General features: G+C 33.8%; 1 protein-coding gene across 4 annotated transcripts in view; it reads left to right on the top strand.

Annotated features, from left to right (window-relative positions):
* Nucleotides 1-1388: 1388 nt before the first annotated feature.
* Nucleotides 1389-26796, top strand: part of LOC106669185 (single-minded homolog 2) — an 88323-nt gene continuing 62915 nt past the window's right edge. The window contains exon 1 of one of the 4 annotated variants that reach the window (XM_014398500.2): nt 1389-1478. Coding sequence is in view for 1 of the 4 variants with exons in the window: in XM_014398496.2 (XP_014253982.1) it covers nt 12685-12714 (30 nt within the window). In the remaining 3 variants the exon portion in view is untranslated. Of the gene's footprint in view, nt 1479-1498; nt 1750-12485; nt 12715-15034; nt 15093-26796 lie in introns of those variants that run through there. The other 3 variants (XM_014398498.2, XM_014398496.2, XM_014398501.2) reach the window with 3 other exon arrangements.

Below are 26796 nucleotides of genomic sequence, written 5' to 3'. Positions count from 1 at the left end.
CCAATCTAATGTTTGTTTTCATAGTGATATCCCCCTCCATCACTTAATTAGGAATGGATTGGCTAATGCTAAATTATAAAACTTTAATTGAGTACATGTACAATAAACATCTAAGTTTAAATACACGAATGCGAGGGGTTTGTTTGCCTTGGATTTTGTTCTGTGAATAGGGTCCGCTGGCCAAAAAGTTTGGGAAGCCCTGCCCTAAGCGTTGGAAAGATTTCTGTTTTGTTGTTCACAATACAAACCGTATTATATTCTTCATTTACATCAATAAATACCCACATATATAAAATTGTTTTTATTATTTTGAGTACCGAGGTTTGGACGATATGTGAGAGTTCATTAAGTTCAGCAAGTGTCGCCCTGGCTTAGCCTATGTACTAGCACGATTTCTCCTTTTTCGGAGGTGCAATACAAACAGTATTATGTAGTTGGTATTAAACAATCAATTACCACAATTTTAAACTTGGTTCAATTAAATGGAATTCCAGATTATCCGGATTTTGCTTTTAAAACGAACGATGGTCAGGAGGGTCACGTTCTAATTTACCATAAGTATTACAACGGTCGAACATTACAAACCGTATTATGTTGTTGATATAAATAAATACCCACATTCTGAATAGGGTTTTATTTTCAAGATTGCCGAGATTTTGACAATAGGTGAGAGATCTCGTTATGATATACCCTTAGTGTTAGAAGGATCTCTGTTTTGTTGGTCGAACAATACAAACCATGTTATGTACTTGATATAAAACTATAAATTACCACAATTTTAAACTTGGTTCAATTGCCTGAAATTCCAAATTGTCCGGATTTAACCACTAAACTGATCTATGGTTCTTTAAGTCTCGCTCCGATTTAACTTAACCACTTGCACGATTTTTGTTTTGTTGGTTCATTACAGTTCCACTAACATGCTCTTGCTTTAAAACTATAAATCATCACTATTTTAAACTTGGTTTTATTGTCTATATTACCACAATTTTGCACATGGTTGATCGTTCGCCCAGAAAGTTTTGTGCAGATTTTTTCCTAAGTGTAATTTTCATTCCGATGTTATTTATGCAATACTGACTAATAGTGTAATGCTCCTGAGAAAAATTCATAAACTATCCTACGTCTTACTTCTTACGAGTGTGTACTTTACATAATGTAATATATTAACAGCGTGATGTATTTATAGTATATTTACGTATGTTGATTTTTGTCCGTTTTTCGTTGATATCCGTAATAAAATAAATGTTCAATATGATTCTGTGGTTGATGTTTAAGGACCGTTCGTCTGGGAGTCGTCCTGGCGGACTGAGAGGCAAGGCGCCTGCCGGGGAGGCCATGGCTGGCTGCTGGTTGGCCGCCTCCCCGTCCAATGGCGGCCCCGCCCGAGCCCCCTTCTCGGCCGGCCTCCCGTCGCTACTTGCCGCACCAGTAGTTGCCAGGTCACGTATCAACACCCACAACAGCAAGGAGACGAGGTAAGGCCGCCCTTCATCTTCATTAACAGAGATCACGCGGCCCCAGGACGGACGGCTCACCCGGGCCGCCCCTTCCGGAAATAGCCAGTCCCTCCTCGGCCCCCGGTCCGATAGCGGCTCGGAGGCCCTTTTCACTTAGAGTTAATGGATCTAACGCGATTTACAATTAGGATGTGGACTTAGGTAATTCTAGTAAGCCGGGATTGAGTTTTCGACAAATTCCATCATTCAACCCCTTGGAACAACTGGATTCACGACTGACACAGATGGGGTAGGATCGCACTATTTTCACATTAAAATTATGCTTAGCACTAATAAAAAATGTCAATTTATCATAAACTATATACATTTGAACTTTTGTCTTCTTCCTCCAAAGTCATGGATATGTGATCTCACCCTTAAAAAAATAACAGTTTTTCCTTGTCCTTATCTTTTATACAATACTCTCGATTCATTTTAAAACTTTGTTTACTTTTATAAATAAAATCCATTTCCCTGTAATAGCCATTTGACCTCTTTGAACATCGCCCACCAAGCCTTGACAAATATACTTTTCTCACATATATACATTCTAAATAAAATAACTTGACAATCCACGGGATTTTCCCAAGTTGGACATTTATTTATTCTAAACTCGTTTTGTTTCATCCATTTTTACCACAATTTTTTCCCATAGGGCTTGTTTTTATAAACTTTTTTAGCGTTATGTTCATTCTCATCATCAACCCGTAAATAAATCATTCGTTGCACATAATTTTGCTAAATTAAACACCATTTTTTTCGTTACAAAATTATAGATCAAAAAGAGATATAGTGTTTTCTAATAATTAAACTATTTTTTTATCCTTCTGTTTCTATACTAGTCTTGTTTTATTCTGTTTGTTAAAACTTATAATTGAACCGGGACTTGCAAGTTTGTTTCCTAATAAATAAACAGTCTGTTAGTTTCTTCTTTATCCACCTAGACATTTAATATTTTGACCTACTACAAGTCGAATTGATTTTTCCCACATTTAAAAAAACCTCAGATTGAAGTCAAAATTAGAGTTTTCTGTAAATTCACATTTAAAAGTTTACAAATTTTCCCCCAAACAATCAAGTTGCAGATAAAATTTTCTACGAATATCTTTTCTGATAAATAGTCTCAAAATTATTCTTGAAGGGATTTTGCTATTTTCTTCCTATACACTTTACTTGATTTTCTCCATTTCTGTTACGATTTTTTTACTGCTACCACAGAAATATTCTAAATATAGTAAATTGACAACCCTTTAATAGCGTCTGATTCGCTTGTTGAACCCCATTTTGTTATAGTTTCATATAGGTTTTCTAATAAAGAAAAAGTTTGCTTGATTTTATTGATAAAAATAAATTTTAATTAATTTCATTTAACCTTTCACCAACATATTTAGGCCGTGGTAAACATGTATTTTGCACACTCTTAAGCACAGTACTAAATAGCAATTTTTAACATCCTGATTGGAAGCGTTGTATTAATAAATAAAAGTCCATTTTTTGTCTAATCATAACAATTTTTTGATATTCATCAACTCATGGCGAATATATTTTTCTTACTTTTATACATTTTATACTTTTTTACTTTTATGCATTCTAAATAAACAATTTGACAAGCCTTTCATTTAAAAATTTTGCCAATCGGACATCAATTCGTTCAAGAATGTGCGATTGTTTATTCTCTAGTGTATAAAGAACAGGAATCGAAGTTGGGTATTTTTTATGGTAAACCAACGCTTTTGTTTTGTCCATTTTTACCACAACGATTGTTTTTTTCGTAAGGATTTGTTTTTGTAAAGCATTTTATCATTATATTTATATGACATTTTAACATCCTTCACCAACCCGTGGCCTATTCCTTTTCACCCTTAACCCTTAAATCATTCGGCCAAATTAAACATAATTTTTTCGCTAAAAATTACTATCAGAGCAAAGATGGGTTTTTTCTTATATTAATTTTTTTTAATCCTTCTATTTTCATACTGACCTCTTTTTGTTTTTCCTCGTTTGCTCTTGTAAGTCAAGTCCATTATTGATATATTCATTTGGCATTTTGACTTCGTCCACCTAGACTTAGATGTAAATATATGACACCCTTTAAAATTCTAAACGAAACAACTACACAAAGTCGTGTGTTTTGAAAAAAACCTTCTTTTTCCATGTAGTCATTTGATCTTCTGACCTCCTCCAAGCCACGCCGAATTGAATTTTTCCCACCTCTATTAAATCTGCGATAGCAGTGAAAAGTCCAAAATCTAAACTTTCGGGAAATCTTATTTAAAGGTTTAAATATTTCCTCAAATAGTCAAGTGGTGGATAAAATTTCCATTTTCTGTTTTTCTGATTCTCTCAACACTAGCGTACTTTCTTAAATATACTTTAGCNGAGAGAGAGAGAGAGAGAGAGAGAGAGTGAGAGAGAAAGAAAGGGAGAGGGAGGGAGGGAACGAGAGAGAGGATAGAGATTCAGAGAGAAAGATACATAAACATAGCGAGCGAGTCTACTGTTGAGAGATTATGAGTGTGCGTGCGTGTGTTTAATATGCGAATATATATGTTTATAGCATACCTTCTTAACTCGATTTTCACAATTTTTGACTTAACCCACTTTTCACCGCAACCAAAGAAATATTCTAAATGCATATAGCAAATTGACAGACCTTTAATGTCATATAATTTTACCAATTAAACACTTGTTATAGTTTGGTATAGGTTAACTAATAAACAAACAGTTAGTTTCTTTTTATTGATACAAAATCACTTTTTAATTAACTTCATTGAATCCTTTCAACGATCTTTAAGCTGTGGGAAATATATATTTGCACACCCCTAAATAATAGTTTTTCACAATCTCAATTATGTGATAAAATACACCAAGCTGGATTGAATTTTTAAAAAAATCAGTTTAATATTATAAATGAAGCCCATTTCTTATCAATTATAATTAATTGGCACCTTTTCTCATCAGCCATCAAGCCATGGCAAAAATATTTTTCCCACCTTTACACATATTTAACACATTTTGTTAGTACGACTTGTGTATTTTTAAAATATTGTTTGTTTTCCCTTCTTCCCTCAGTTTTAGCACAAGTGCTCTTGATTTTTGTTTATTTTTTACGCAATACTAATTTCATTATAGTTGCAAGTTAAATCTATAAATTACCGCAATTAAAAACTTGGCTTTATTGTCTTAAATTCTGGATTATACGGAGTTAGCCATTAAACCGATCTATGATCCAGCAAGACTCGCTTTTATTTACCCTAATTGTTATTACAATTTTTGTTTGGATGACTGTGCAATAATTAAAGTTTTATGTGCTTGATATAAGCCTATAATTCACCACAACTTTTAAGTTGGTTTTATAATTTTGAATTCCAGATTTGACCGGATTTTACCCTTAAACTGATCGATAGTTCAACGGATCTCGTTCTGACTTTTTCCTAAGGGTTAGAATAATTTTTGTTTAGTTATTTATGCAACATTAACAGTATTTTGTACTTGATATATATTCATAAGTATCACAATTAAAAACTTGTCTTTATTGTTTGGATGCCAGATTGCCTGGTTTTGCCACTAATCCGATCTATGGTCCAGCAAGTCTCGCTTTGATTTACCCTTCTAAAAAATGTTAGTATGATTTTTGTATTGATGTTCTATAGTTTCTGGAATGTTTATTAATAGTGTAATCCCCTTGATACAAATCCATAAAATATCGTACGTACGTTTTAGTTCCTATGAAAGTGTGCTGTTTTTATTTCCTTCATATTCGTAAATAATTCGTTCTCAGGATTTTTACAGGAGCTCGTTGCATTTTACAACTTTTTCTCCTCTTAATAAAATCCATTTTTTGTTAATTATATCTGCTTAATCTTTCGACTTCGTCTATCAAGCGCCGGTACTATAATCTTTATCGTCTTTAAACAATGTAAATAACCCAACTTGACATAAAGGTTTTGCCAAATTTAAAGTTTGTTGGCAATCTGATTGTTTATTCGATAAGAATTACATTCCAAGTATTTTTATTACATGTGCGGCTCGTTCTTTTCAAACTGGACAACGTAAATAAAGCACATTTTCTGTGCAACGAATTGCAACGAATACAAAAACGATTCTAATTTTTTTAAAAACTGTACAAAATTTCGATTTTTGTGACGAAATAATTGTTGCAAATATCATCAAGGTCATGTATATATATACAAAAATCGAAATTTTTTACAGTTTTTTTAAAAATCAGAATCGTTTTTAAAAACTTGACTTTCTCTTATAGATAACTTGGTCGTTACTGATCATTTTGGTTTGCATTTTATTACTAGGTTCATCTGGTTTTTGTCACTAACACAGCGAAGGTATGCGGATCAACACGATCTATAACTACCAAATCACAGGATAATCATTCCGCAGGCCACACGAAGGACTCTCACAATATCATAAATTTATGACATGTGTTTTCAGTGATTATATCCATTTAGCATTTTGACTCTGTCCACCAACCTACTTGTTCATTTATGACTATTTTCGATAAAGGACTACAATTGGATCAAATTTTGCTAAAGTTCGTTTTCTTGGATTATTTAAACAGGCTGTTAGTTTTTTTTGTCCACATTAGGCAGGTTTCTTGTTAACACTTTCGTTTACTGTTGTACATAAAGTCCATTTCTCGTTTATTAAATCCATTTGGAATTTGAATTTATCCACCGAGCCATTGCAAATAAACTTTTCACGCTTTTGAACATTCTAAACATAGCAATATAGATTAATATTGGCCTTAATAATATAAATGTATATAAAAAAATAGGGAAAGACGAATTTAAAAGAAAAAAAAAACCCTGTTCTTTCAAGGAATGTATCCCCCTCATCAGAACTTTGAAATTATTTCTAATGATTTACCGGGTTAAAAAATATAAACATTTACTTACTATATTAAAAATTATGACTTTAGTTTATGAGTTCATGTTAGTAGAAGGGACCAGATCCATTCTATTATACAATTGTCAATGGTAAGAAAATGAAACTGTGGTTTTATTTTTTTCGAATTTGCATTATCACTGGTATGCATTCATGTATAAACGTTTAATGGCATGCAATTTTTCCAATTGAACACTTGGTTGTTAACTTTTCATTGAATCGAAGAGAAAATATTTTTTCTCACCCTAAAATATATTCAATAACACTTTGTTATTATATTAAATAACACCGATGTTGGGCTCCATGAGCTATCAACAGGTAGGTCATTTCAGCAATTCCTAGATCCACACCCATTCACACTCTCACTCACTCTTAAATATATTCTTTTCTATTTACATGCCATGAACTCAGTGACAGTGGTAAAGTACGAGATATTGCTCCACACCTACGTATAACTAATCTAATTGACTGTCGATGGGCTACTCAATATTCCGCCATTGGCCACTTTACATTCACGCCAATAAATACATTCACTCTCAGCACATGCTAACGACACAAAATTATCAGCCTATATAAAATAAAACAACCCTGCTTATTTCAAAAATCGGAACAGGGGACCCAGATACTCATTCTCTTGTCAGGTGGCACTCCTACACCCTCTCTATATAGAGCCAATGAGTTTCACCCTTTACTTATGTGGGACAAGTGAATCAATCTTTCTCCACATGCCGGACACATAATGAGTATTGTCAAATTAACAATTACACTATTAGAACAGACATTGAGTCTGTTTTGCTTAATTTTGAATTGGGTATATGCATCATCTGAAACGACGACTGTGAAAAAAATGTTTTGCAATTGCTTATTCAATTTTTAAACAAAGGAAATTTATATTTAAAACTTCACATCTGTCTGTCAAAACAGGATGTCGAACAAAAAACAAGGAATTTAGCTTGTTGAAAGGAAAAATATATTCATCGATTTCCGTCGGAATTGTTTGAGGAAAAGGTACGAGAAATCGCACGTCCTGAATAACACGACTGTTCTTTTCTGTTTTCTATTTTGCAAGCACTAAAAAATGAAATTTTCTTTTTATGTTTTATGCTAAACATATTTACGATTCATGCGGAACTTCCGATTTTGACAATCGGATTAATACAAGCGGACAAATTAATCTCGTGTCTGGTTTTATTAAAAGCATTCCGAATGGAAGGAATTAAAACCGCTTACTGGCTAACATTGTGTAATTTTAGAACCAACTGAATTAGCTATTCCCTGTTCGGAAACATTATTTAATGCAATTGACTCGGCCCCCGCATGGGGATTTCAACTCGGGTCTAATTTTAAATTAATTACGAATCGAATCTCTTTAAAAGACCAGATACGCGATGAGGTTTTCGCTCAATGGAAGGTCCGATGAAAATAAATTCTTATGAATCATTAACATTAATTTTAGATCATATTTTGCTATTTGTTGCGATTTTTTAACCCTAAAATGATAACTGAAACAATGTATTTTTTTTATTATTTGACATTTTCAGTACTGATTTTTCCGATGTTACTATTATTTTATTATACTTTTTTAAACCTTATTGCAAAAATTATATAGTTGTAATCGTAAACTAAATATAAAATATGACTTCAAACTTGTAGTGAGGACAAACCCCAGCAGCGTTCCTTACTAATGAAATTTTTAATACATTTGGTAACAATAGCCTTCAATAAATAATTATTTAACAGCAATAAATATCTGATCACTTTTAAAATATAACTACAAGTAATTAAGTTTTTGGCTGAGATAAAAAAGTCAGTGTCACAAGCGGGATTCGAACCCACGACCTTCGGCTAAATACGCCGCTGCTCTACCACTTGCCACTTGAGCTTTCGTGACTTCGATCCATTCGAAATGTCGTGTAATCTATTTGATTCTCGGCGACAAATGAAATGTCCACGGAGAGCTTTCGTGAAGATATATTTCATTTTAACTTATCAACTTCAGTAAATTTCGTGGTCCGATTGACCAAATAAGATCTTTTCAATTAATTAAGTTTTTGGTTGAGATAAAAGTCAGTGCCACGAGCGGGATGAAAAATGGCAAAAGGAAGAAAAATTCAAAAGGTCGGGTTGAGATGTAACACGGTGTCCCTTCCTTTTTAGTCGTCTTTGTGTTCTTGGAGTTGGTTGGCTCTGGGCAATTTCTTGCTTCAGTTGGTTGAGCTGCGCCAGGATGGACTGATGGTGTCGATTGTAAGTGTCCTGGATACAGTGTAAACTTCAGATCCAATCCTTTTTCCTTTGGTTCCGAATATACCAAGGAGCATTTGTTATTAACCGGGGGATAAGGTTCTGAATGGTTTGCTTCTTTTTAATTTGCGAATTACCAAATGGTGCAAACGTATTGCCAGATCATTATATAAATGAGTCTCACGGAGAGGGATGGTTTTACTGGCGATGAGATGGTTAAGTACTCACATTCGATTACAGTGGTTTTGATATATATTTCTCCAGGTGTAGCCCTAGATATCCCACCGATATCGTAGGTGTTAAGGGTTCTCCCTGCCATAAAATTGCTTTATTTGACAATAAGTGAATTGGATTACTTGTGGCTTAGCTGTGTTCACTTTTACCCTCCAGATTTTACATCAATTACTGACGCTGTTGCTTAATAGCTGCAATAACATGTGGATTGGCCTTCTTCACTGGCATATTGACAATATGGCTATCTCATCAGCAAAGAGGGCTCTTTTTAGTAATTTATTATTAAACTTTTACATCTGATTTACGTATTATTTTCTTTAACAATTTATGCTCAAGGACAATCATTTAAACATTATACATTTCCTTTTCTCCGTACTTTGAATTTTTAGATCATCATTATAACAATAAAGTATATAATTAACCTTGGCCATTTCATTTTATGCAATAAAAATACAAACTTGCTCAATTTTCTAAGCAAAACTTTTTTATTTATGATCTTGCATGTTAGCCAGAGAAGTAAGGCTACGAAGCCTATTGGGGGAAGGCTCACGAAGAAGTATCGAACCCGTATGTGTCGTTATAAGCGAGAAAATGAAATTATTTGGATTTATATAAGCTCAAGTCTGCACATCTATGTACATATACATACAGGTACAGAAGAATCGAACCCACGACCATGGGGTCTATGAGGTCTAGAGTTGTCACATTAACCATTAGGTTATCGCCGTCCCTAAACAAAACTTCCATTTTTTTTTTTAATTTTCTATCATCTTTTGTTAAGTATACGACAATCAGCTTGATGCCATTACCCAATTAACTTTAAACGTGTTTTGAAATCTGATATCTCCCGTAAGAATTTTTTTAAACGTTAAAACAATGAGAAATTGGTAGGAAAAATCCATCTTGATAATAAACTATCATTATCTTGGTCTGCCTATCCTCGCTGATTTTTCTGTCAGACGCGTTTCGACTTTTCGCCATCTTCAGTAATTAAAATTCACTCTACAGAAATCACCTATGATCATCATCTACGATTAAACTAAAAGATGTTTTCTGATCTAACTATTTAAATTCTCAACCAAATCTGGAAATAAAACTTTTAAATAGGCTTACAACATAAAAATTTTTTGTCTTTCAAAGGTTATAAAATTATGCAAATGATAGTCTTAAACATACTATCAAATTAAAGAAGCTCGAAAAAATGTTAGTAGATCAGAAAATTGACTTGTTTCTGGTTTTTCTACTACCACAATGCTCACAAGCTCCTAATTCTGAAGGTTGAAGTGAGTACCACATATTGCTTTACTTCGTTTGTTCTTATTCCAACCAGCTTGTTTTTTAGTATCGAGTATCTTTTCATTTATAAAACCTTTCTTTTTTCCAATTGTTCGTAATGTTTTCTGCAGGCTTCCAGCGTAATTGTGAATTTTATGTGTTGGACGATAAAACGTGAATTGGTCGTTGCTTTCTTTGCCAATATATCAACTGTTTTGTTGCGTTTTATTGGCGAATTACCCCGCACTATGTTTAGTTTCACCTATTTTATTTTTGTTTCTTAATATGTGCGTTTTGGATATCAGAAACTCGTAATCCACTAAGTCTATCTTTTTGATGCAGATTCTTATTGATTCAGTGATTTTGGCTCAAATTCATTGTTGTTTTATTATTACCATCAAACATTTTTAACGTGTATTTATTGTTTATTGTTTCACTATGATTTATAACTGTTCGTTAGGCAGATTAGTTATTAAGGCAGTTTAATTTTAATTAATACAGCAAAAAGTGATTATTTATTATTTTCCTTGTAGAAGGGGCAAAATCAAGATTGAAGTGAAAAGTTTATGGTACCACTTTTACTGTTAGTATTGTAGGCCAGCCAATAACTGAATTATAAATACGCGTTCACACAAACACGCATAAATAGGAGAAGGAGAAACAGGCATAGAATGAGTTAGACATAGAAAGATAGTAGATAAATAATAAATAGATAGAGAGAGGGAGAGAGAGAGAGAGAGAGAGAGAGAGAGAGAGAGAGAGAGAGCAGGATTACATAAAATTGACCTAATCACTAATCAATTTAAAAAAATATTAAAGCATAGCAATAAAATAGAAACTTCTAAAAATAGACTTTCTTACCCAGAGGGGTCATTTGCACTACCAGCGATGCGGTGCAAACAATAATTAGTAATAGAGAAAGAAATTGGAAGAAAGTAAAATAGATAGAGGGAGAAATTGAGAGGGAAAGAGAGAGAGAGAACGAGAGAAAGGAAAGGGGGCTAGGGAGAAAGAGAGTGGTAGAGCTAGAAAGAGAGGAATTAGGGAGAGGGAAAGAGATAAACAGATATACAGACAAAGAAAGAGAGAGAGAGAGACAGTGAAAAAGAAAAATACAGTCGATGAGTGAATGGGAGAGAGAAAGAGAGGGAAGGAGAGAGTGAAATAGCTGGAGAGAGCGAGAGAGAGAGAGAGAGAGAGTGAGAGAGAAAGAAAGGGAGAGGGAGGGAGGGAACGAGAGAGAGGATAGAGATTCAGAGAGAAAGATACATAAACATAGCGAGCGAGTCTACTGTTGAGAGATTATGAGTGTGCGTGCGTGTGTTTAATATGCGATAAGAATAATCCTTATACGTCATGAATAAGCTAACCATATGAGCTAAGCATAATTAGGTTACCATAATTAATGACTGATAGAACCTGATCAAATCAAAGAATAAATAATTTAAAGATCCTACCGTTATTCATGTTGCAGGTAGAATGAACATGACTTTTTATCTTTGTCTTGTCCTAGAATAAGCATGTGTTTAAATACTAACATACCATGAATAAGATAAGAATATTGCATAATATTATATCGATAGGGTTTTTTATAAAAAGACATTCATGATTAAATTTTAATTTTTATGTTGGTTGTCTATAATGATAACTGCAGAGAGCTAATTTTCCATTAATTTCAAAAAATTATAATACTAATACAAAATATATGTGATTATTACTTTCTTTTATGTAGGTTGGGAGAAAAATCCTGATTTTGCCATATTTTATTATTGTAACATATGATTATGATTGGAATTTTTTTTGAGGTATGGATATCCTATGGATATTCATGTAATTGGTAATGGTGGTAATTATGATTATTGGGAGATCGTGAGATGCGGTCTGGTGTGTCGTACGTTTTAGAAAAACGTACATTTTTTTTCAAATCCTATACATACATCACACCAGACCTTATCTCAGATCTCCCAATAATCATAATTACCACCATTACCAATTACATGAATATCCATAGGAAGCATGATCTCCGAATAATCATTAACTAACGGTCACTAAACACCACATATGGTGGTACTTATAATACATCATGAACAAACAAAACAACAAACATATGCACTAATGAAGAATACAGCATGATTTAACTTTGTTTACAGTAAGTGAACATAGGAAGTAAGTCCTAATTTGTTTTTCATGTCCACTGTAAGGATGTCCATGTTGGTAGACATGAATGTTTTCCTTATGTTTTTAATTTTGTATTAAAGTTTACAAATAGTTCTAATTCTAAGATGTCGTCCAAGGTTCCGATCAAGGAAAATAACAAACAGTCCTGATTGTTCTATCGTCTGTTCTCCCCACCTCGGTTGGAAATGATCGAAAACCCGGCAAAATAAAACCGAGCCCCGGTGAGCAAGACGCGTCAGTGTTGAGGTAGTCCGGGATTTCAGCTTATGCAGCAGAAACGTTCTGAAGTCAAGGACTCGTCGTTCGAGCAGCCCGTTGCCGTCCGCCGTAAAATCAGTCCCAGTCAACCTTAGCCATGGAAAGGCTCATCGAGGACACCATCCAGGTTAGCGTTTCTGCCTCTAATTCTAAAAAGAAAAAAAAATAGAGAGAACAAACAAGAAAACACGGTTCATTGTGAAGATACAAAAGGCTAAAATCATCCAAGTCTTATTCTTAAGATCTTCAAAATTCAAAAAATATTAAGCCATCCTATTAATTAACTATGCAAATAAGCATACAGCCTGTTTAAAAATATCATTTTTTAACACACAAGCAAAACAAACACGTACAAACATACTCTTCGTAAGACAACGAACAAATCGGATATTTCCCTTTTCAAGCCTTGCCCTTGAGTATGTTAATATCACAAAGGGAAATATTATTAAAAATTTATTGATACCTTTAGCTGCAAAGTCTGCAAAACGATGTTAAAAATACAATCCATACTATCCATTAGAGGGCAACAAAAGGACAGGTTGTTCTCAATTCTTGGCAGTCCACTATTTTGACTTTTATTTTTGAGATCCACCCTCTCACTCTCCTCTCTCTTTCTCTCTCTCTCTCTCTCTCTCTCTCTCTCTCTCTCTCTCTCTCTCTCTAAATCTATCTATATCTATCTATCTGTGTGTGTTTGTGAAAATAAAATTGAGAAGATGGTAACAGCATTTATGGGTTCGTTCTACATCTAGTAAATCTACATCTTTGTCTGGTAAATAACAAGAAAAACATTTGATGTCTAAATTTCTTTATCTTTAGTTTTCGCCCAAATTAGACTTTAGATAGGAGGCATCATTGGGGTTTAAGGAATTAATACGTAAGGATTCGATGACCAAGAATCGGAGTTGTGGTCTTAGCTTTCGATCATTTATTCGATCTTCTTCAGGGCTTTACAATAAAAACCATTTCATAAAATTATATCTATCATTATTAAAGCATTACATACATGAAAAATTATTGTAAAATAGACCAAAAACATAATCCCGACAATGAATTTAAGAGTGAACCCGCCGATCAACTGCCAATGCGACAAATGAGAAGTTGATTTTGATGCAGCTCAATTTTTAACGTGCGACCGACGTTAATTACAACAAAACTAAATATTATCCTAATAAATAATGTAAGAAAATAATTTTAAATCAATGATTGATTTACATATCAAATATTTCTTAGGTACATGCTTAACATGGGAGTAGATCAAAATCTTTATTATTTATGCGTTACGCCCATGTTTAATTTTACATTTGTTTTCTTTCAAATTTCTCACATTAGAAAAAGTTTTAAAATTCTTAAATGAGGAGGTTTTAGAGTAGCATTTAAGTAGTAGCATGATGATGAGCGTTTAATGCTTGAAATTCGGATGGTTGTAAACAACAAATCTATAAGTAGAACCAATATTTACAAAATGTGAAAGATTCTGTTGTCTTATTTAACAGATTCGTCCACCAAATCCGCACAATTGTTTATTGAAATTTCCAAATACTTCTAATTTGGCTAGACAGATTGTCGAGCCATGGGGTTTTTCAACATTTTCTTAGGGGCTTTCTCAGGGAAGTTGTATGTACCTGTATTTTCACGAGGATTTGACTTGGTATCAAAATCCACTGATTCTGATCTGACGATTTTCGCTCTCCCCAAAAATCCCAAATGTTTCATTGGCCTTTGATTATTTTGAAGTTTCTTCAGACTTGACTAGGGCATTTTAGGAGCCACCTAATAATTTTATTTCCTTTTGCGAAAGGAAGAACAAATTTGGCTTCTGCTTGACAAAACCAATCCTACGTCTTTTCTGGGCAAAAAAAGAAGGCAACTTTTATGTCACCTTGCCAAACTTGAATGTGAAGTTTTAACATGCTTCTCCGCTTGGTCAATTTTTTAAGTCTTACGTTAGGTGGTTTATTTCATAAAACGTAAATCCTTTAGATTGGTCGTTGATTTCAATATGCGTGTCACCAACTGCAGGGACATCTAAGTTTAATGACTTCACACTAACAGAGAAGAAACGTTATACTTGTACTAGTCTTACGTGTTTTGTCTCTGTTTCAGTACAAATTTTTGTCTTAATATTAATATCGATAATAAACTTACAGATCCATAGTCTGATTTTCCTTTGACTAATTAACCAATAATAATTGACATAAAACTAAATGTTCCGTTTTTAGGCTCTTTATCGAATAAAAAAAATTAATTTGATATGGATATGTGTAAAAAAAGGCCCAACGTGCAATATTTAATAATGTGTACCACACAAAACTAAAACTAAATAACTAAAATAAACTAATCAATTATTTTACTATTTTGAAACTATCTTTACTAACAACGCCATTGACCATATTTATGCCATAATCGTTTTCTTCAATGCCAAATTATTATTTAGATAGTTAGTTGTGTTAGTTGTTGCTGAGATGTACACGGACATTCTACCTTGGAAACGTTATTTAAAAAGTAAATCCTAGTTTTAAAATTTTTTTTTCAATTTTAAGCGTTAAGAAGTTAGAATTAGTATTTAGTAATTTATTAAATAAACTTGTGAAGCACTGGGCTTAAAATGAAGCAATAATTTTTGAAAGCTGCGAATCATATGTGGTGAATCTTGCCTCCTGAACTTGCACCTTGCTTTCCTACGCACTGCTTGAACACTTTTATGTTGTGAGGACAAAAAAGTCCTTTCTAACTAAACATCTTCTGCCCCTACTTCATGCGGAATCGGTATGTTGTAACGTTTTTATGCCGTAACTTCGGCCTCAACGGGAAAATTCGCTTACAAGTTGTATTTTTTCACTTTTTCGTACACTTTTCTACGGAACTCTTCACTACATTGAGAAGAATTTTGTATAATTATCTCGCGAACAATGTCTTTTGTTAACATCCGGGGGTGGAGAAATAAATTTGGTTGCATAGAAAAAGGTAATTTTTATGTAAACTTGAATTGTCAAAAATTAACCATTTATTATTTGTAAGAAACCCTTAGCTACGAAATTGAAATATACAAAGAAAAACAAAACTAAACAATATTGGCTGTACTTGGCAAAATAGATTTTGAGAAAATGGTACAGAAATATGTCAACTTTTTGGCTCTATTTTCGAGTTTTGTATACTTAGCCAGAAGTTAAAGAATCCCCTAATAAGAAATGCTTACCAAAATTAACACTGAATTACTGAATTATAGTTTTGTCCTTTTAATTGTAATTCGTTTTGAACTTTTTTCATTAATTTGTTTAAAAAAACAATGTTTTGAAGTATTCTTTGCCAGGTGATGGACCAGAAGAATCGGTTTTGTATGTCAGCGATCTATCCAATTTAATCAGGGACAATCAACCTACAATTTTTTTTAAGTTTTTATTATTTTTCTTATTTATCTTAATATTTTCAAAATAACTAAATTATTAAGCTTCAATTAATATTCAAAAGGTCTTTCTTCTGGGTTTCGCTCTAGTTTCCATCGTGAGTCATTAATGATGAAGACCATAAACAATTTCACCAGCTATCACACGCGATGACAATTTTTGAACTCTCATCACCCACATTTATGGAAATACGGTTATCCGTGTGATTATAAGTCTCTCGATTTCGAGAAAAATCGCTTGACAAAAGTGTTAATTTTTCTCGTTTCAAACATTGGAGGAAAACCGTCGGATTGATTTACTCAGGCTATCAGATATTCTATAATTGCAGAGCTTTTGCCTCTCCTTGGTGAAAAAATAACATTTGGAGGGGAAAAAAAGTTTACACGATATGACGTCGATTTATAAACTGTTTTCCTCGGTTCGTGATCATTGTGACAACACGCGACATATCGGCTCATTTTACTCTGAATCGTCCAAACAAAATCGGACGATAATACAAATAAAGATTTACTTTCAACTTTTGAAGTTTTGTCCAAATCGAAAAATTAGTTCTGGTTATTTTTCTTTGTAGATTTTTTTGTTAATTTAGATCCCGGTGTTTACAAACCGAGGAAAAACAGGCCTTGGTAGGTTTTAATAATTGTTTACCTCGTCTTCCCTAACTCGTTTATGCAGCTTCAGCAGAAACGTATCCGAGCTGTCTTGCCATTTGTGTCCTTTGTTTTCGGAGATGAGCCGAGATTTTATTTTCGCGATTAACGCTCCGACTTCAGAGGCGTTATTTTCCGGGGACGGTAACGGCGTTTTTTTACGGGTTGTTAAAAATCCGATGTTGGGAAAACGGTTATTCTTTATTATGCATTTAAAGGCATTACGCATACTTTAACACCCTCCTGTGCTAAGCAATAACCAAAATCACTTTCCGAGGGGGATAAATGCATCATAAAATCATAAAACATAAATAAGCCCGGGCGGAAGGAAACTTATAAAAAAATTATTAAAAAATTTTTTAAAAGTATTAAATTAAATTAAATTATAAAAAGTTGTATTACACGATATATTTATAGATCAATCGTGGGTCTGTAACGTCTCGCTTTAAATTGTTACCCAAGACCAACAGTCATGAACCTTGCATTGAGAATTTATAAATTATTTTTTAGCATATCACACTTTGTTTTGCCAAGATATTTGCCTATAGACGCACCAAGGAGCGTTGGTGACTACTCGGTTTACGGGCTTCAGTTCAATGTTTGGAATAGCTAGCATGTATGTAGTCCCGACATAAACACTATCGAACACCTTTGGGGGGTGTCAGAAAAAGTAAAAAGTTGTTCAACGATGCCAGGGAATTTGCAGGTTTAAGAATGGCTCTGTTGGAGCGTATGGAAATATTCCACACGTACTTTCAAAACCTCATAAAATCGATGCCGCGTCGAATTCAAGCGGCAATCAACGCAAGAGGAGAAAAATTCTCCGTACTGAATTGTACTTCTTTATTTTAGCAACCTTTTTGATAAAATCGTTTTATTCAGTTTAATTTTTTCTTTAGCTATATATCATACTTTTCTTTATAAATATCCAATAAACAACAACAAAAATTATACCGACTTAAATATTTACTAAAACATCGAGGGGGCCACCTTTTTCCCTCTCAGTTTACATCTCATTTCAGCTAACACAACCTTACATATTATTTTATTATCCTACATAAAAAAACGAATCGACTGATATTCATTTGTCTTGGAATATATGCATAACAAAGAAAGGAAATTATTAAAAAAATATTTAAATTATTTAAACTATTTTTGTCTTAGCTTCTAAAGCCCATTGGCAAGTACCCTCGTCGACGAGTTATTTTTCTTCCAAGCACCACGAACAGAAGTTTCAATTATAATATCCCGCATCCCCTTGTTAGTTCAAATATTAAGGCTATAAAAACTACTTTATTTATTATTTTGAAATGTTTTAGACAAGGTTTCTATACAGTTTACAGTATTCATAGCCAGTTATGGTCAAAACGTCCCCGTCGCCCACATCTCATTGTTCAAATGTAAATAAAAATAAAAGAAATACTCAGTTATAAAACCGATAGAAAAAAATAAATACGTTCGTTCAAAGCTTATTTGAACTTAATTTTATAAACCAAGTAAAACAGAAGAACTTTCATTTTGGCAATTCGGCTGTTATTTTTTGCCAATTCATAAAAACAAATGGTTGGATCGTTGAAAAAAAATATGGGAGGAATTTAGTTTAAAAAATTTTTATATAGATTTTTTTTATAATTCATTTTACTATAGAACATTTATGGTATGATGACTCTTGGGCGGTGTGATCAAACAAAACATATTAGAATGTGTGGCGTTTAGTGACCGTTAGCCAATGATTATTTGGAGATCGTGAGATGCGGTCTGGTGTGACGTAGTTTTAGAAAAACATTTTATTTATCGTGCCAACGTTTCGATCTTTATTGAGATCACCTTCAGGGCCTTGTGTTGTCTGCATTTCAACAAAAAATTCTGTGATTGATAGCCGATGCAAGTTTCTTCTCATTGTGGCGATGTCCTTCAGAATACCCTTTGCTTGGTGTCTATATGTGGTTGATATCAGTTCAACAATGAGAAAAAACTTGCATCGGCTATCAATCAGAGAACTTTTTTTGTTGAAATGCTGACAACACAAGGCCCTGAAGATGATCTCAATAAAGATCGAAACGTTGGCACAATAAAGAAACTGTTTTTCTAAAACCTACGTCACACCAGACCGCATCTCACGATCAAATAATAATCATATATTAGAATTGGCATAAATACAAAAAAAATTAAGGTTAATATAATGTCGCCAAAGTGTTTTTTGAAATATTGTGATTATAGGATTCCTTGATCCGCAGCTGTTTTTTTTTGGAAAGGGGTAAGTTATGACTTATGATTATTGTAGTTTATCACATTTTTCCCCTACCGCCGACCATTGTTATTTCTTATAATTTTCTTCCTCTGAGAAACAGAAGAGATTCACAGGCCTGAATAGGAAGGCTGATCGATTCTTCGAGCCGCGATTTTATCAGACGCCCTTAAGCGGAAGTTGAGTGAGAGCGGTCTGAAAACCGTTCCCACGTTGCATGCGGGCGTCTTTTCTTCCGGAATGTCATTGTCATCCTCACATCCGTGAGTAGACGACGTGTGGAGAAGTGAAAAAAAAATAATTCCACATCCCCACCAGGGCTCGAACTTATTTATTTTATTCCGTGTTTACCCCGGTAAAGAGGGAGACGTCGGGAGCCCTCTTGTCTAACTCAAATGGCTTCCCCCTCGACGGCAAAGTCCACTTATCCGGGCTTGGGAGGGCCCAGTCAATTAACCCGCCGTCTCCCTCGAGAAACTTCCTTCTGGACTTAAGAGGAAAGTCTCGGGATAGTCAAATAGCCATTTCACCTCGCGGTTCATTTACGCTAATTAGTCTTGGCTTCTTTGGTGGGATCTCGATTTTCAATTAGCCTTTCTATTTGACTTTTGGGAAGATTTTGTCAACTTAAATCTGAATCTGGTAAACTTCGTTCATGCAAACTTTATAAAAAAATGAATAGAAGCAAACTTTAAAAAAAATTCAAAGATTTAATTAACCAACAAATCCAAATACCTGCGGTTATAGTTTACCTATTCTATTGGTAAGCGAGATCAGAGAGTAATTTTGGGAAATGCTAATATTGTTTATAAATCCATTGGTCTGATTGATCAAATTACTTCTTTCAGTTAATTATTCTTTTTATTTAAGGTCTTGGTTGAAATGAAAAATTTAGCGTCACAAGCGGGATTCATACTCCCAAGCCGAAGGTCGTGGGTTCGAATCCCGCTCGTGACACTAACTTTTCATTTTAACCAAGACTTACATAGAATAATTGTTTATATATATTACATATGAACAATCTTGGTCATCATATTCTTGTATATGATATCTTGATGTGTTTTGTCAAGACAGTAAAAATTATATTCGTCCTCTCCTTTCATTACCTGAAAAGTGACCTTTCAAGTAAATTAATATTACTAAAACTAGCGAATTGTTAAATAATAAACTGAACTTGACAACACATCCTGAAAAGAAGTCCTGGCCATGTTTAAATCTTGTCCTAATAAAGCTCCTGAAAATTGCTTGAACGTTAAAACTAAATATCAACCTTGGGCCAAACGCCAGATAATCCAAAAATAATGTTATAACAGTCACATATTGACTATACTAAACACTTAATTAAGTCTGGTGAGATACAATTGTAGCTCTTCAAAACGGACTATTACGTTCATCTCACATATTTTTTCTTCGAGTGTCAAACCAGAACAGTAGAGTTTAAATTTTTATTCTTCTTCTAATACTTAAAAAGTGATTTTCCAAGTCAATCAGTATATTACAAAACCTGATTAATGCCAAAGTTATAAAGTGAACTCGAATAAAATACATCTGTGAAAGCCATACTGAATGCATTTACGAGAAATGGCGGACCAGAGAAGGTTGTATATATACACCAAATTCGTGTACTTATTCGTTTAAGCAAAATGCTCTTAATCTTAAAGGTGAAGGCAAAAATATCTTGTTGGGTATTAGAAATAGTCAATATTGAATTTAATTTATCGTCTCGGCTATGGCATTCAACACAATATATCTAGGTAAAATCTTCTATATGCTGCATAAATAGTACATAACAGAAAAAAATGTTTTCATTTTTCATGTTCTCGCCTGTTACAAATTAAACAATAGTTATTTCATTTAATATATATGTACCTTTGAAATGTATTATGATCAACTTTTTATTTGCTAATCTCAATTCCATAAGAATCTCCTGTTTATACAGTCGGTTGAAATTGGATTTTGAGTTGATTATCCGGTCTATATCCAGTGATAAAAGAAGGTTTTCCCATCTGTCAATAATAATATTTACCTTTACATTATTTTTAATGTAAGGTCTTGGTTGAGTTGAAAAAGCTAGCGTCACGTGCGGGATTCGAACCCACGACCTTCGGCTCAATACGCCGTTGCTCTGTCCAATTGAGCTATCGTGACTTCTGACTACTAAATACATATATGGATTAATGTAATAATAGGAATTCTTTTTGAGTTATTTATTATTCAAATGTCTCAGATTCAACCCTATAATAAGTCAAAATCACTTGCATTTGTCAGAACCAATTCTGCGGATTATTACAATTCATTAATTTATCCAGATTTACCATAAATGAACGACAAGGCTTTCCGGGATCGTGATAGAACCGAAATCTATCATCATAAATCAATCTATGTCCATAAATCGATTGATTTCTACCCTATTTCTAGCCTGATAAAATAATTAGGGGTGTTCATTTTCAAGTAGAATAATCTTTAATAAATCTAGTCTATATTCAGTTGATCTCACCCGTACAAAACAATTGCGGATATTATGGATTCAAATAGTTTAAATTTCGTTGTCGACATATTGCTGTAATCTGTTATTAATATTTATTTATTCTTCCCAATGCTTGCATTTCTTTTTTAAGTAGAGCAATCTGTAGCCAAACCGAAGCGGCCATGAGTATGACACTACAGTATCAAATGGTTTATTTATGTCAAACTGAACGTAGGGATTAAAACTATGGGGCACGTCTAAACTGTCCAACATACAAAGAAAACAGTCGTTCCAGCCATTGTCAACGCTCCCTACTTTTTCAACACTACACTTCACAATGACCTCCAAGTACCCTTCGTTAAACTCCTAATTCCCAATAAATTTTCCACATACCATGAAAAACTATCCTTTAACTAACCCCTTCCGGATCCATATCCAACATTACCCACCCCTACAACCCAGGCGACTGAAGCTGAGATGGCCTCGAGACCTCCTTAGATATAGATATACTAGTCGGTGTGTGTAATACTGCGCCTTTCAAGAGCTGTTGTATTCCCGTTCTGTGCCTATAGCACACCGTTGTGTATTATTTCATCAAGGAATTTAATTAGTAGGCCCGGTTTCAGTAATTAAATCTTTTCTACGGTTACGTTGTATGTCCCAAGCATTTCCTCCAGCGGGCCAGTGTAGCATCACAATTTGTTAATAAATGTGTTGGTGTCTCCTGTGCTTCTTTGCAGAATCTGCACGTGCCGTCTTGGGTTATACCTATCTTCTTTAAAAGTTAGTTTGCAGTGTCCTGTTAAGATTCGCAGTTTTTCCTGCTTCCTTTGATACATTCTATTACTTCTTCCCTTCCGAAATTTGTTAGGAGATTCTTGGATTGTTTGTGTCCAACGTGTGAGTTCCATTGTTCCCTCATTTCTTTTTTTCCTTCTGTCTGAGGTACTCATTGATAGTGTGGGTTCCCATGCCGCAGAAGAGTTCGGGTCCTACCAGTAGTATAGCAGCCTCTATTTTTGCAAGGGTGTCAGCTTCCTCGTTGCCTTCTACTCCCACATGTCCTGGGATCCAGCAGAGGCTGACTTTGTTCTGCATTCCTGATATGTTTAATTTGGTTAAGCAGTTCAACACGAGACCTCCTTACGAATAGTACTAACTATTCAGATAGCTGAGAGAGCAACCGTTGCTGGCTCTCCTCAGGATCTACATAAACGATAAAAGGGTATTGTATCTCATGACCTAATATATATAATTTGTAGAGATTGTAATTGAATTAAATTTCTGTGCAATTTTAAGACTTTGTCTGCATGACTTGTGCACAACTTGTAAGTTTATTGAAGAGCTTCTTTTAATCGATACCCTAAGGTATCTTTTTGATAATAAATAAATATGAGAGTGTTTATTTTTGAAGATTATATTAGTGGATAAATAAATGTGATTTGCGCTTGATGTCGGTTTTGAAAGAGGGAAAAAATTACAAAGTGCCATAACCATAAAGACGAGCCGGAATGTAATATTTTCAGTCATATCCAGATGATGATGTTGATGATGGGTGGTTACAAAAAAGCGCCCAGGGAATAATTGCGTGTGTCGACGGGGTGAATGTATCGACTGTGATAGCTGCCATGGCAACGTTAGCCGGCGGGGGTGAAAAAGGGGGGTTGGCAGGGGAAAGTCTGTTGTAGAGCCGTGGCCCGTGATAAAGGCCGTTTGTGGGGAGCGGGGGGCGTGGCCTGCTCGGATTGATCCCTTTCACCCCCGCAGCCCCTTTTCCCCCTTTCACGCCCTTTTACTCTTTTCAACGCCATCCCGGCTTTCATAGGGGGCAAAGCTCATGTGTCTGTATTTGTGTACGTTACGATCCTCCCTTCAAATTTATGTTTTTCCACCTTTCTTTTCTGACAGAAAATACCACGATTATAAGGATGTATTCACTTTTCAACTTTCAGAAATAAAATTATAACTATAATTATACTAAAGAACTTTTCGACTTATTTAAAAGTCATTAATCTGACAATTATAACATTACATTTCTATTTGGCTGTTAATTACAATTACAGCCTTGAGAAATAATAAAAAAACATTTGCACCCACTTTCGCTATTTCACTTTTTCTTTTCGAAGGGAGAGATTTCCCTTTACTTCCTTTGCGTCAATGTGAGCTTATTTTGTCGGCTGATTTTATGAATAGTTTTTAAAGTCTGAAAAAACTTCAGGCAAACCATAAAATATCCTAGAGCTATTTTTTTTCTTATTACACCCTATTCATTGCAATTTACTTTTGGGGTTTGCTGACTGCCTTTTATTTTATTTTTTCAGCTTACACTTAATAAACTTAATTTTTGTAAGGCCCAAATATTTTACCATACTGTATTTGACAAAAAGGTGAGGCAAGCCACAAAATTTTATAGAATTCTCCGTTCCTTTCACTCATTGTGAACCTGATTTATGCTGCTAACCTAGATTTTTGTATTTACGATCTTAAATAAATGGATTCGTAAGATCAAAATATACAACCAAACAGAAAAAATCTCAGGCAAACCCTAAAATTTTAGAAATTTCTTTTCTTCCTTTTAACAATATGAGCTTGTTTTGTCGGCTGATGGGCTGGCTTTTGCATTTTCTGATCTCACAACATTCATTGGAAAGCCCAAATGTATAATCAAACTGAATCTTACTTTTTTATTGGTAGATTTTTTCATTAAAGCTGTAATGAATAGTTTTCTAGAGTCTAAAAAAAACATCAGACACACCCTAAAATTTTCTATAGCTATTGTTTTTACATCTCATTCATTGCAATAAACTTTTTTTAAACCTGGAAAACATTTTTGGGGTGCAGCCTGGCTTTTATATGTTTTGATCTTAAACACATTTTTTAAAGGCCCAAATGTTCGACCATACTGTATTTGACAACAAAATTGAAGTAAGCCACAAAACTTTTGTGATGGCCCAGATGTAAAATCAAACTGAATCTATCCTTTTTGTATTTGTAGCTTTTTTCATTCAAGCCACTGTAATGAATAGTTTTTTAAAGTCTGAAACAACTTCAAATAAATCCTACGATTTCCTATAGCTATTTTTTCTTTTTACATCCCAGTCATTGCAATTAACTTTTTAGGTTTGCAGACTGGCTTTTATGTTTTCAGTTTAAACTTAATAGACTTAATTTTTGGAAAACCCAAATATTGGACTATAGTGTATTTGACAAAAAAGTTCAGGCAAGCCACAAGATTTTAGGGAATTTTCATTGTGAACCCGTTTTTATGCTGATAACGTAGATTTTTGTACGTTATGTTCTCAAAAAAATTGTTTCGTAAGATCAAAATATCCAACCAAACTATATTTAACAAAAAACTGTTCATTCTGTAGAAATGAAGGAAGAACCATCAAAAAGTTCAACTTTCAATTTTATCACAGATGTTCAAACACATTATTGGTTCATTTCTATCTTTACAATCTGTACTATTCACTATAATCAAAGAAGCTTTTCTAGACTCAAGAGCGAACATAAATTAGACTTTCCCTGACCAACAACTAACTATGGCTAACGAAAAAATATTCGATCGTATTGTATTTAACAAAAAAACGCACAAAATTTTAGGGATTTCTCCGTTCTTTTCACTCATTGTGAACCTGATTTATGCTGCTAACCTAGATTTTTGTATGTTACGATCTCAAACAAATTAATTCGTGAGACCAAAATATACAAACAAACTATATTTAACAAAAAAACCTCAGGTACCTAAAATTTTAGAAATTTCTTTTATTCCTTTTAATCAATATGAGCTTTTGTTGGCTGATGGGCTAGCTTTTGAATCTTCTGATCTTAATGTTTATTTCTTAAACTTAACACGCCTATGAAAATCTCCTCTAACAATCTTCTTCGACGATCCCATTCCTAAATCTGAGTGCGTAAGCTACTTTTAGATCAGTCTGATTCATCAATACCCTCACTTGAATTTTCCTGCTTTTCCCCTTTTTGCTAGCAGTATTTATCACTTGTAACAACAATAATTGCTCTAGCACTTTGAGTGGTAATTTCTTTACAGTATCTAAACAACTTTAGTACTTTCTTTCAGTTTTATATAAACCATTTCATTTTTATATTTAAACATTCGGATGCAAATCATCCCTCAGTCTTCTCCAAAAATGATCCCATCACTAAATCCGACTACCTTGAGTTCCTCAGGGTTAACCAGTTCCCAACACAAGCGACTAAGTTAAGACCTAAACATGCATTAAAGACAACTTTATTCATTTTTAAATGAAGCTCCGTCTCTTTGTAACAAAATCCTGAGTACCTGGGTTTCGACCTATACAGTACTACAGAATGCGCAGAATAAACTGTAAAAATTAGAATCTAATCAGACGATTTGGACTTCCGAAACCGACTAATAGGAAAAATAGCTAGAAAAACATTAGAAAAACTTAACATTAACAAAAAAATAGAGGTGTGAATTACGGACTTACTAACCTAAACTGAAAACAAACATATACGGTGTCTTGAGGTCATTACAGAATGTAGCATCCGAACGTTAATCCGGACGTATATACGGAATTGTAGGGTTGATTGTGTTTTTTAATGTTTAAATAAGGTCTAGGTTACGTTGTTTGTTAAAACTCCTGAAATTTAGTTCCTAAGTCAAATTGGGTATGATAACGATCTATAGAAATGATAAATGAAAATCCGGATTGTTGAAAACAACTAATTGTGAGTAGGAACTATCTTTTTAGAAAGACTGATAACGATTCTTCACGTCAATTCCACTTTTTCTATTAATCTGTTCAGAGGTGCTAATTGTCGGTTTAGTTCTAAACTTTTTGGTCTCTTGTGAGGACGGATGAAGATTTTGACATTTTTCATAAATATGGTTTTATTTTTTTCAAGAGAATTCATTCTGACATTTTAATACTCGCCATCCAATAATTAATTAATAGATTGATTTAATTTTTTATGGAATTGGACATAATATTCTTCCAACAATATTCTGCTATTTTATGGTTACAGCCGAAAATCCATATGTGCTTGATTTGTCCACAGCATTTCAAGAATAACATATAACAAATCTAATCATTTAGTATTAATTTAAGTTTTCAATATTTGGTAGGGCATAAAATGATCGGAGGCGTTTCGAACAACCTCGTTTTTTACAAAGAAATCATAATATGGTCGGTTCACTGCAAACCAATCCAACAATAAAATGTACAAAAATGTTTGATTGTTTGATTAGACAAACGGAATGGAATAACGAAGAGACGGAGGGAGAGAGAGAGAGAGAGAGAGAGAGAGAGAGAGAGAGATAGAGAGAGAGAGAGAGAGAGAGAGAGAGAGAGAGAGAAAGAGACAGACAGTCAAAGACAAGTTGGAAAGATGAAAAACGTAAAATATGATGAGAATCAATGAAATTAGGTGTAGTGAGCGACTGATAAAGAAA

This window comes from Cimex lectularius, unplaced genomic scaffold, assembly GCF_000648675.2.
Source record: "Cimex lectularius strain Harlan isolate CLEC.00 unplaced genomic scaffold, Clec_2.1 scaffold145, whole genome shotgun sequence".
Taxonomy (NCBI): Eukaryota; Metazoa; Arthropoda; class Insecta; order Hemiptera; family Cimicidae; genus Cimex; species Cimex lectularius.
This window is presented reverse-complemented; position numbering and strand designations above follow the sequence as displayed.